At 40.7% G+C, this 12,845-nt stretch overlaps 1 protein-coding gene across 1 annotated transcript; it reads left to right on the forward strand.

The window, feature by feature from the left end:
- Positions 1-353: 353 nt before the first annotated feature.
- On the forward strand, positions 354-10,143 carry kbtbd8 (kelch repeat and BTB (POZ) domain containing 8). Its single transcript, XM_079682620.1, has 5 exons — positions 354-471; positions 1,960-2,167; positions 2,395-2,701; positions 5,655-6,474; positions 7,096-10,143. The coding sequence occupies exons 1-5, from the start codon at positions 456-458 to the stop codon at positions 7,563-7,565; spliced, it is 1,821 nt and encodes a 606-aa protein (XP_079538746.1). The 5' UTR covers positions 354-455; the 3' UTR covers positions 7,566-10,143.
- Positions 10,144-12,845: the final 2,702 nt, after the last annotated feature.

Consider the following 12,845-nt stretch of genomic DNA (forward strand, 5'->3'; position numbering starts at 1 on the left):
TTAAAATGTTTACAACGGTATATGAGAACATCCCCCGGCCCCACCCAATGCTCCTGTCAACATGAATGTATGTGAATGGGGTTAAGATAAAAGGGACACATGAAAAGAAGATGGATTCCTCCTAGATAAAATAATTGTCTGTCTCTTGTGATCCCACATGTTTATAATAACAGACAGCCGCTTCAATCAGAGACATTCCACTCTGCTTATAACTAGTATGTATCCAGCTGTCAACATTGCCCGCTTTGGGTTTTTAATGGTATATCATACCGAGTGTATCCGTTGCCGTGAATAATTTGCCCATACGGCTGTCAACTTTTTTCCTATTTCAGAAGAAAGGGATCTGATTGGCTGTGAGATCCGTGATCCTCTTCTGATTGGTTATTCCTTGTTTCCGGGGCCCCGCTGTGCCCTCACTGACGTTTCTCGGTCTGCCCCGAGATAGACTGGAGAGAATGGCTGCCAGTGGAGGTTAGCAAAAAAAAATCTTCATTGTTTTGTGTAGTAATCTGACTTAAATCATGCGTTTTAAAGTTATAATTTGTGTGTTTAGATGCTTGTGAAGTGTCGTATTATAGAGTACTAGAAAGAGCCGTGACATGTTGTATTCTTTTTTAAAAAGGTCAGGCGTTAAACGACTCCTGAAAAGTGTTGGTTATCGTTAGCCTCGCTATTCGGCTAACGTTAGCTGTCTGGCTAACTTTCGGCCGGTTAGCCTGCTACCCACAGCTGATTGTGTAAACACTTGTTTATGACGAGACGAATGTTGGACAAGAAGTACTAATACTTACTGTTATCAGCAGTAATGCAGTAGACAGTGTGCTAAATACAGATGTGTTTATCTAAGATTGAGACTGGTCTGGCAGCATTTGAGTTGTAATAGCCCTTTATATCTCGCAATTTGTCAAAGAAAGCTTGCTAACATTAGCTTGGTACCTAGCTGCTAAAAGTTAAGCTTGTTGTCAACTAGCTAAGGTAACGGGTAGCATTGGTGTTTTTGTGATACTCGGTCATTACAACGAACCATTTTAATGTATGAAATGGTTGGTTTTCTTCCAGTTGCCTTTAAGTTAATTGAGCCCCCCGACACAGTTTCGGCAGTCACCGGGCAATGATCATAGATGTTAGCAAGCTAGCTACCACCTGGTGAGACAGTAGTTTTCAATGCACTGATCGCGAGCCTTTGTCCTGTCAAGGAGTTAGCGTCGAACAACACGAGCTATTAGTTAGAAAAGTATGTGCTCCTCGGCTGCTGACGTTATAAGACGACAGTGAAACATTAGAGAAGGAAGGACGTTTGGCTGCCACTTGTTTAACTTGCCATTCCACGCGTGATAAGAAAAGTGTTTACTTTGCAGACACTTCTATAGGGGAACTGGATGCTCGAGTTGATAGGCCCATATGTTATCCGTGGGTTCAGTCGGTGAGCGAGACAACAACATTAGCCCGAAGTCAGAAACAAAAATAACTTGTAGGAATTTGTTCTAGTTTCCACAGTCTGGCCAAATCATAATACCTCAAATAGCATTGATTTTTTAAAAGTCTTTTTTATAACCTTAATAAATGGTCTACCTTTCTGTTTTAATATAAAACACTGCCATAGTAACATTCAAAGTATACAACTAAACCTGTTTCTCCATTGTGTTAAATTAATACTAATGGTTGTCAGTATTTTAAATATTCATCTCGGTCTCTTCTCATATTCTCTGTTGTTTAAATGCATGAAACAGTACATGTGTTACTATTAAACCATGTTTTATTTGCACAACCTTTTTTATTTGATTTGAATTATTATTAAAGTTCTCTAAAAATAAATGGAACAGGAATGACTGTTTACCACTAAAAACTGCATGAACTCAAATTAAACTTTTTTAAATTTATGATTTAGTCTGGTTTTTCAATGTATTTTTTGATGTCCACATTGTAATGTGTTTCTCTCTCTTTGCACTGTGTTTACAGAGGTAGGGAAGCTGTTACAAGTACAAAATGGGACGCCTCCAAGCAACAACTACAACGGAGTAGATGCTGTTCATGCCTGTCACCTCCTTCAACAGCTCAAATCCTTGTATGATGAAGCACAGCTCACAGACATCGTCGTAGAAGTGGACCATGGCAAGACTTTCTCATGTCACAGAAATGTCCTTGCAGCAATCAGCCCATATTTTCGGTGCGTAATGTTGAATGTTTATACATTTTTGTATTTTCAATATTTTGTAGCTGGTAAAACATGACTTTGCTCTAGAGTGGGCTTCGGTACAGCTTAATCGATAAATGTTAACATGTTAAGATTAAACTTCCATGTCAAGTTGTTGCATGTTTGAATTGAAATTCTGTAGTTACGTGATGATTGAAGTATAGTTGCATCATTTGTGTTCTCTCCACCATCACCACCAGGTCCATGTTCACCAGTGGCCTTACAGAGAGCAGCCAGCGTGAGGTCAGAATCGTCGGGGTGGAATCTGAATCCATGCACCTCGTCCTGGACTATGCCTACACATCCAGGGTCACGCTCTCTGAGTGCAATGTCCAGGCCCTGTTCACTGCTGCCAGTATTTTCCAGATTCCTGCCTTGCAGGACCAGTGTGCCCAGTTCATGATCAGCAGACTTGACCCCCAGAACTGTATTGGGGTCTACATGTTTGCTGATGCCTACGGACATCAAGAGCTGAAGGAAAGCTCACAGGACTACATTCGCAAGAAGGTCAGTTTAGGAATGTGTGTTGTTAGTAGGGGTGTAACGGTTCACAAACATTTCGGTTCGGTACGTACCTCCGTTTTTAGGTCACGGTTTGGTAAGTTTTCGGTACAGCAGAAAAGATTATCACAAAACATAAAATATTTTTTTGGGGGGTTTAATTATTATTAAACTGTGAATATTCACTCGAATAAATACAAAATAAAATAAACATTAAAGAGCCTGTGACACAAGTTTCCCCCATCATCCACACCCATCAATTTGAGTAAATATTGTCCCCTTGAAAACCGTTACTGAACTGATTTTGGATATTTGTACTTTGATAACCATTAATCTGCCCTTCAATGTTGACCATTTTCTTGATCTTCTCGGGGATTCCTCAAGTCCCGCCAAATTATGTGTGACGTCATTGCGGGCACAGCGCTCCAGCTGCACCGTTCAGGATCCCAGCATCTGCATGTAAACGCACGATGGCGCACACAGCAGCAAGCTCAGACAGCGATGACAGTTTAATTTTGAACGTGTCTGAGAGCTCATATGAGGCTGAAGGATCGGTTTATGTTGTATCTGTTAGAAGTTTAGGAATTAGGTGCGTCAATATGGGCGATCATACGGTCATGTAGCCAGTGGTGGACTGGGACTAAAAATCATCCCGGGACTCTCGACCGGCCCACTTCGGTACCGCTAGTAAATTGTCAACGGGGGGAGTAGGGGATGTGCTAGTGACTTATCCGACCGGCCCACTTCGGTACCGGCCCATCGGGATTCGTCTCGATGGCCAGTCCGCCACTGCACCCAGCCCAGCCCACGTAAACTTTCAACGGGGGGAGCCTCGCTGCGGGGAAACGGTGGACCTAGTGTCCCGATCGGAGTGGGAATAATAATAATAATAATAATAATAATCCGTGCATTTTATCCATTAATTTCCCCAACATAGTGGTAAAGAAACCACACGTTTAATCCATGTTGGTGTACTCCAACTACAAAAAGCATCGGTTTGTTTTCTCATCAGGAAATGCAGACCGGCTCAAACAAACAATTTTTAAATCATGATCCTCACGATCATTTAATGTATCATATGTTCGCCGAATTGACATGAAAGCACTAATAAATGTAGTTTCATCCACTTGAGTTTACAACTACAAAAATAATCGATTTGTTTTTATATCACATCCGAAGGGAGGAAGTTCAGCAGCTCTCACTACCGATTTTTAATCCTAATTTAATCATCATCTTTACTACAATCATTTATGTTTATGTTCGCCGAATTGACATGAAAGCACTGACAAATATGAATATACTGTAGTCAACTTCATTCAAACGTTATCAACGTGCCTAAACTCAGTAATTCACCATTTCTACGCATGACAACACACTTTGTCCGTGTTTGGCTCTCTAACCGCACAGTGAAGCGTTCCCGCATTGACGTCACTTCCGGCTTCCCCCAAAACTTCAAAATGAGTCGAAGGAATTTCCCCGCGATGTTCGAAATTATTGATATTTATCGGAACGGTATCGCACCTTATTTTTTAAACTGACGGTTCGAGATGACTAGTAGCCCAATATTTCATTGCACAACAGTTATTGGGATGCTGTCACAGGCTCTTTAAGGTGCAGCATTTCGGTGAACTGAAATAATCTGTACTTGAACTGTACTGTAATAGTACTCGCCTAAACAGCCAGCTTGATATTAGGCTTGTCATTGTATTTTCATGTTTTTTTAAAGAAAACTTCACTTGTCCACATTGCTTGCCGAAAGGGCAGATTTGCTGGCACTAACAATGTCTCCTGCTGTGGAGAACACCCTCTCACTAGGGACAGAGGTAGCAGATACAGCCAGGTAGCGCTTTGCTAACATGGCAACATAAGGATATTTGGCGTTAGTAATAGCTTTGGCTCGGTCTGAACTTTTTGCGAGTGGTGGAGGCTTAAATGCTAGTGAGAGTTGGGTTTACACTTTAGTCATTTTTCTTTTGGTACCGGTGATATTCACGTTCGGGTGATGCCTTTTCAAATGAGTGTGCGAGTTTGATGTATTGCCAGCCGCGTAACCAATTTTAGTTGAACAATGCCGACAAACAGCTTTGGTTCAGTCCACCTGTCTTTGTCCGTCATCCTTGTACGTAACTGCGAAACCAACATGTTCCCAAACCAGAGACTTCAATAATGCTGGAGGATTTTCGAGCTCAACTTTCTCTGCGTTTGCCATTTCGACAGTTCCTCATATTACTGACTAAATTTGAACGCATCCCTCTGACCAGCTCTCATAGTATGCCTCTCGTCCAATGAAATGACTTGGTCACTCTATCACGCGTTGAACCCAATGTGAGCAAATTACTCTGAATGCTGCGACGCAGCACCTGAGATTACTTCCAAAAAGTTGTTCACGTTCTCAATTTTTTACGTTTAACGTTATATTAGTTCGGTACACTTCGCTACCGAACCGAAGGGCCCGTACCGAATATTTCCGGTAGGAATACATGAACCGCTACACCCCTAGTCGTTAGTATTATATCCTTACCACACTTACAGGTAATTTGGTTATTTATCAATACTCTTATTCTGTTCTTTTTTCAGTACTAAAAATTGTTTTTTGAAAGAATCAATTCAGAACAGGACAATCATTTATTTAAGTATATTTTGAATACAAGCAACATTTGTGGCAACAGTCATTTTTACCAAACACCAAAGTCACCATGTAGAAGAGAGACTGGATGTTTTGGTGTCATTTATTACCCAGACAAAGTACAGATTAAAAAACCTGTAATGATAAAGTTATACAAAATACTGCTTTAAATCATCTAGCTCTAGGGCCCATTTAAGACCTGGTGTCTGTGCCCATCCCCAGTTATTAGTATTGTCATTAAATGTCTACTTCCCCTGTTCATGTAGTCACGCTTTCTCTTATGAGTCTGTTTGGATGCTAAACACTGAAACCTTTTTTTTGTTATTGTCGTAGTTCTTGTGTGTGTCATGGGAGCAAGAGTTCCTCCAGATGAACAAGGAGCAGCTGGTCAGCATTTTGAACAATGATGACCTCAACGTGGAGAAAGAAGAGCACGTTTATGAGAGCATAATTCGCTGGCTGGAGCATGATCTTTCTGGTCGTCAGGCCTCCCTCGCTGAGGTGTTTACCGAATGCATCCGTCTGCCCTTGCTGGATGAGGCCTTCCTAAGTCAGGTACCTGCCCCCTTTGCCTGTGCCCTATCCCTGTCTACCGACCCTGCTGAGGCCAAAACCCGCCTGACTGGCACCAATGGTTGCCCGCAGCGCCTGGGTATGACTGCTTCTGAGATGGTCATCTGCTTTGATGCTGCTCACAAACACTCAGGGAAGAAGCAGACAGTGCCTTGCCTTGACACAACCACAGGACGGGTGTTCAAGCTCTGCAAACCCCCCAATGATCTCCGGGAGGTCGGTATCTTGGTGTCTTCAGAGAACGACATCTTCATCGCTGGAGGTTACAGGCCGAGCAACAGCGAAGTGTCCATAGATCATCGGGCAGAGAGCGACTTCTGGCAGTACGAACACGCGGGCAACCGATGGCTTTCACGCGCCCCGCTGCTGAGGGCCAGGATCGGATGCAGGCTTTTGCTCTGCTGTGGGAAGCTTTATGCACTGGGAGGCCGAGTATATGAAGGCGATGGACGAAATGCTTTAAAGTCAGTCGAGTGCTATGATGCCAGAGACAACTGTTGGACAGCAGTGAGTGCTATGCCCGCGGCCATGGAGTTTCACAGTGCTGTGGAGTACAGGGACCGCATCTATGTCCTCCAAGGTGAGTCCATGCTGCACATGTGAAACTATATGATCTCTACAGGGCGCTCAAGACAATTTGGTCATGTCATATTTGTCATTAATTTAAAAGTTCAGAAAATTTAAATCTTATATGAAAAAGATTTAAGAGAAAGTATGTTGGAGAGACTGTTTGCCTCAAAATCAGAAGTTTTATTTTTATAACTTTTTTCTGTGTGTTGGATATATCAGTTTTAGGGATGTCTGCCTTCTCTGGAATATAATTGTAACTAGAATGCCATAATTTTTTTGGGGGAAAAAACGTAATAGCATGTGTCTTTCCGGATATCATGACTCTGTTATTCAAGATAACCCACAGACATTTTTGAAATTAATTAAAAATTAATTAATATGTTGAGCAATTTCTTTTAAAAAGAAAATAGTCCCTACATAATGGGCTTAAACAAGGTCTGTGGACAAGGTATATGCGAGAGAAGGCAGACCTGTGTATTAGTATTTCCAAAACTCACCCCAAAACAATCAAGCTTTGATAAATAGCACTAAATGTAGAAGTTAAAATATGTATTGTTGAATGAGAAGAAGTTTCCCTTTTTATTAAACCAATTGAACACATCTCTAAATAACACCTTTCCTTTGTTTTCAGGGGAGTATTTCTTCTGCTTCGATCCCCGTAAGGACTATTGGAGTCACCTCGCCCCGATGAGCGTCCCTCGCAGTCAGGGTCTGGCTGCCTTGCATAAGAACTGTATCTACTACATCGCCGGCATCTGCAAGAACCACCAGCGCACCTTCATCGTGGAGGTCTACGACATCGAGAAGAGCACATGGAGCCGTAAGAAAGATCTGCCCTTTGACCAAGCCACCAGCCCGTATATAAAGGCCATGCTGCTGCAGGGCAGGCTGCACCTGTTCGTCCGGGCCACACAGGTCATGGTGGAAGAGCACGTGTTTCGCACCAGCCGCAAGAACTCCCTTTACCAGTACCATGACGACGACGAGGCAGACGCATGGACCAAAGTTTACGAGACGCCCGACCGCCTCTGGGATTTGGGCCGCCATTTTGAATGTGTGGTGGGCAAACTGTACCCACAATGTCTCCAGAAAGTGCTTTGAGGTCACTGGATTTGTGAACCCCAATCTCTGAGGCAGAGGGAGATGTGTGGTCCTGCCTGCCTTGTGCCTGGTGTTTCCTTGGGTTTGCACCACAAGGACCATTTTTTGGTTACGTCTTAAGTCTTTCAAACTTTGGTTTAACATGATCAAACTGGGGGTGCTTTTAAAGATTGCAGTATTTCTTTTTTTTCAGACGGCACCAACTACCCTACATGGATGCTTGTTTAAAAAACAATACAATGAATCATAAGTGCAATTACCATATTTTTTGCTTGTTGTTGAGCCATGTTGTTCTATTTTTTGTTTTAGATGGATATAGGTAAGGATTTTTACAAATGATAAGCATGCAAATGAGGGTATTGGCAAGATAAAAGTGCCCTCTGGAGATGTGGATGCTACATGTCAGCATAAAGTGAAAATCTATATATATAAATAACTATATAAACTATATATTCATACGGGTAAGATGATCACCATAGCTCATTAGTAGGTTGCTGGCTCTGAGGTTTGTGTGTGTGTGTTTTTTTTTTTCTGTTCTCAAGTCTTTTCAGCTTATTTTATAGACTAGTTTTAATTTGAAGTGTTCTTGTGATTTACATTACCTTTGTGTTTTTGAAGCTTGTATGACATTTTTTTTAAAGCCCCCCTGTTCCTTCACAACAACTGTGTCAAACAATACACTATGTGTGGCTTCCGAGCTATTTTTAAGTTTTGTTTGAGATTCCAGTTGCATGGGGGCTCATAACCTCCCTCTCTTTAAGTTGGCATCCATTCTGTGTCACATGCGAAGACAACTTAAGTGAAATGTTAGGATACTCACTCTCCACATTGGAGAAATAAGGACGGAGTCAAATTGTGGCAACACTAAGTGGAACGTTCAGACCAACTAACAGGCTTACCTCAGAAACTTCAGATGTGTTTGATTAGGAGAAAAGGGACATTTAAGGCTATAGTGTTGATGAAGCAACTGTGAAAAGCTCAGTGGAGCATTGAGCTCTGTTGAGGTTGTTTTTCAACATTGGATTATAATCATTAGAAAAAGGTTAAAAGAACCTTCCTCTTAAATGTTAAAACAAGCATTTGAGATCTTGTTATAGTTGATCTGGACATTGAAAATAATTGTGTGGTAGCAATAAGTCATGGAACTGTGCTTAGGCTATATTACATTATATTACCTTAGTAAAAGTGCATTAATTGTTTTGTGTGCTTGTCTGCTCGTGAAAAATCACGGTAGTTCCAATGATTGTGTGGCTGTTGCAGGCTTGAAGTGATGTGTAATTTAGTGCAGATTATTTCGGATGCCAATGTGCCTGTGGCTTGAAAAAAAAGAAGAGGGGGGAACAGTATCAAAAACTGCTCCTTGTGATGAAGAATATCTCAACAGTCTTACTCAGCATTGCACTGAATCACTCTCCACTTCAGCGGTCCTTCACTGCAGACTCTCCGGAGCACCCTCCCGAACAAGCAGACTATGAAAAAGCGAGGGTTGCTCTCGGGTCGTGTGCTAATTCATCCAAGAGCCATGAATCCGTCTTCACACGCCATCACACCGAGGACACAAAATTGTTGGTGCTGCTTTTTTTTTTTTGTGACAATCTTGTATAGAAGAATTAATACCACCACTGAGTGGCGTTCCCTGTGAAAGTGTGACATTTTTCAGTGCCGTCAATTTCCTCATGCAGGTTCCTGTGTCATCTTTGCACTACACATTTCTCCTGTATTTTATCTTAGCGAAAAAGAACCCCTCTATCACGAAAAATGTTTGAATAATCACATAGCAATCATCTAAGAGATTTACATGGAAATTAAGACCAGAAGAGTCACACTCGTTAAGGACTTGAGGATATGACTTCTCCAAGAGAAGATCCACGGTTTGACTGACTTGGAGCTCATTTTAAATTGACCTGGCTCGAACAATGCTCTCTAAACAGCCACATCCACATGTCTACAGACAGCCATTTGAGAACCAGAAACGGAGAACTCTCAGGATTTCTACTGATACACAGTACTGTATTTAAATGTTTTTGTTATGTGTAATATACTGTACTATAGGTTTGCTGTACTTGCACAGTTTTTTAAAACTTCTCTTCAGTTTTCTTTTATAACTTGAAAAAAAATAGATGTGATTTTTTCTTTTTGTTGTCTTCAGTGGCTGTTTTCTTTTTCTTTCTTTATGTGTTTACCTATTTAGTTATAGTAGAGTAATCCTGCTCTTGAGAAAAATTGATAACCCGCACGAGTGATGCATTTTGACTTCCTCCCCTCAGTAGTACAGTAGTATTTCTTTGTAACATCTCACCGAAACTAAGCATTACAGATCGCGTAACTCCAATGTTACGTCACGTTTTCAAACACCAGTCATGTAATACAACAAGCTAAAAACTGCTTTCTGTGTTCAAAAGTTATACATGGCTCATTTTGGTCATTACACGCATCACTTAAGGGTGCTATGCCATTGTGCTCATGCTTTTTCTTTGCTGGTTTGTATGTTTCCGGGTTCGGGGTTATAGTGGTGGTTGAGCTCAACTGTGAAATTCACATTGCACATCATTTGAAAATAAAACTATTAAAAGTGAAATGTGTTCCTTTTTTCTCGCACCTATTTTCTTCTTTCGCACACAATTGTTTTTGTCTAACCCAAGTCACAACTAGAGATGTGTTATGTGAGAACTAGAGTCTCCACACTGTAAACTATCTAGACAAAGATGCTGTAACAAGGTCAGGCCCAGCAGTGTGACATTTATGATTGAGGACATGCAGAGGAGTCAAAGCTACAAATGAAACTAGTCAAAACTGCGAGGAAGCCCCCGGGCCATCAGTGTGACACGTGACGACACTTCAAATAAGGCAGGAGGAGGTTGAAACCATGGATGTATAAAGAACGCTGTTGAAACAGAGACGCTTATTCAAAGGTAACGTATTTTAAACATGTGTATTCGCGTGTCAGTGTTTAGTTCTTCAAAAGTCTTAAGTTTAAAGCAGCAGTGAAGTGTTATCGTTGATTTCGCTCATTGTCCACGTGTGTGAGTATTTCCTCCTGTGCGACTACACACGATACTTTCTTTCATTGGAAACTTATATTTTTTGTTTGCCTTGACACCTTGTTGTGTTACAGCTTTTGGAGGAAAAGCTCGTTAGGAGGACAAAGGGGCAACGTAGCGTGTCTCGCTTAAATTCTTTGTTATATATTAACTTTGTGAATTCAGTCAAATATCTGACGTAACTTTGGATGCTATCAGCCTGTTTCACCACTAGACACACACGACTGAAAACTTTAGTTTTAAACTGCTTTTAACAGACTTAAGTTACTCTTTTGTCAACGTTGTGACTCATTATTTTGCACACTGTCACATCCTAGCTCTGTATTCGCCATTAAGGGAGCATTTACTAAACATTCTAATTTAAAGGCGCAGTAAGTGAATAATCATATGAATGACCGGCGTTTTCACATTTATATAAACAAACGTCATATGCCTATATTGTTAGTTAACGTGTTTAGTGTATTGTTTGGACACACTGTCACATGCTTGCTGTTTATTTGCCATCAAGCCGATCTTTTATTTTGAAATTCGGCAACACAGTTGTGTTTGCAGAGTGAATAGTTAAGGCAAAGGGATCAATTCTGCATTCAAATATTCTACTTTTTTTTTCAAGGTACAGCCTATATTTGGTTGTTTTAATAATAAACACTTCATGTGTGTTTTCCTCTCCTTGAACAGGAACATGTCCCCTGCTCCAGCAGATGAGTTGGGCCGCAAGCCCCTGGATGGAGGATGGGGCTGGGTGGTTGTTGTCGGTGCTCACATTTCCATAGGATTTGCATACTCCACTCCCAAAGTGCTAGCCATTTTCTACAAAGAGATACAGGAGAATTTAGGGGCCAGCTACAGTGAAATAGCATGGATTTCCTCCATCATGCTAGCTGCCATGTATGCAGGCGGTGAGTTGACTCAATCAGACTTGTTTCTTACAACACAACCATACACACACAATGTGTTTTGGTGAGGTACAATGCAGACTACCTGTCTTTTAATTGACTCAGTGCAGTATCTTCATTTATGCTACGGCATTTGTAATGATCAGTGTTATTATCTAAAAATGTAGACCACATTGTTGTTGTGTTTTCTTATACATCAGTAGGACGTACAGTTCATCTTGTGGTCAGCACGGTTTAAAATATGTTTCACCTTATTACAAACAATTTAGTCTTCTTTTTTCGATTGGGATAAATGTTGATACTGCTTATCTTTCAGGAGATTTTTTTTATTTAAAAAGTGTAAACAAAAAAGGAAAGAATCAATCTCCAAAAAGAATACACTACACTACATATGCAAAACTTTTTTTTAAATAATTGTGACCATGATATGAACTGGCTAGGACAATTTTAAATTGATAATAGTTCTCTCTGATGGACAAAGTGATGTTACTTTCACCTCAAACATGTCTGGATATATCAATCTGTATATATATACTGTGTATATAGTTGTGCTGCTTTTTCTAAAAATAAATCGGCTCACATATACTGTCATATGTGCACCTGAAATAACCTTATATCACCAGATATAGGCTATATATATCTTTCTATATCTAAAAAATTCCATGGTACTTTAAATACAATAACTTCAAACCCAGAGTTGCCCCAGAGAGGTTTTGAACTCTGTGAAAGTTCATGTACCTTCAAGCCATCATTGGTTTTGCCAACACCTCTAAATCAATAATCTTAACACGAGTTGAGAACATCTTTGTCCTGCAGGTTAGAATTCTGAGCATTTGTTTTTCTGTCTAGGTCTCTTTGTATTGTATCGTGTGCTCTCAGCGCTCTTACAAACCAAGTTCACCTCCAAGATATACCTCTGATAATGGTCTGCTGATAAAACTTCTTAAATGCCTCACATCTCTTCAAAGTTGCACTTGAACACACCACAATGAGTAATGCTAAGGGCCAGCGTCTACAGAGTAAATACCAGTTTTACAGCAAATCATTTCGGTATTGGGCCATCATGTCTACAAGTATAACAACAGTTGTGCTGTATAGTCATTTGGACCTGATAGATAATGTATAAATTGTCTTCACATGACTAACTGCACCCACTCAAATAGTGTTAGGCTGCCTAATAAGAAGAATGATGTTTGCATGTGTTGCTCACCTGACTCAAATGTAACTTTCTGCCACTGACCGGTTACTTTAAGTCATTTATGAGAAGTCTTCAACTTTAAGACTTAACTAGAAAGAGTTTTGCTGAGATGAGAACATGGTTTGATGTAGGGGTGGGCGATATT

The sequence above is a fragment of the Notothenia rossii genome, assembly GCF_949606895.1.
Source record: "Notothenia rossii genome assembly, chromosome: 5".
NCBI lineage: Eukaryota > Metazoa > Chordata > Actinopteri > Perciformes > Nototheniidae > Notothenia > Notothenia rossii.

Excerpts from the sequence above, each read along its gene's own strand:
- kbtbd8 (XM_079682620.1), top strand. Across the intron at positions 2,702-5,654 it reads AGGACTACATTCGCAAGAAG|TTCTTGTGTGTGTCATGGGA; the intron begins GTCAGTTTAGGA and ends TTATTGTCGTAG. Across the intron at positions 6,475-7,095 it reads CCGCATCTATGTCCTCCAAG|GGGAGTATTTCTTCTGCTTC; the intron begins GTGAGTCCATGC and ends CTTTGTTTTCAG.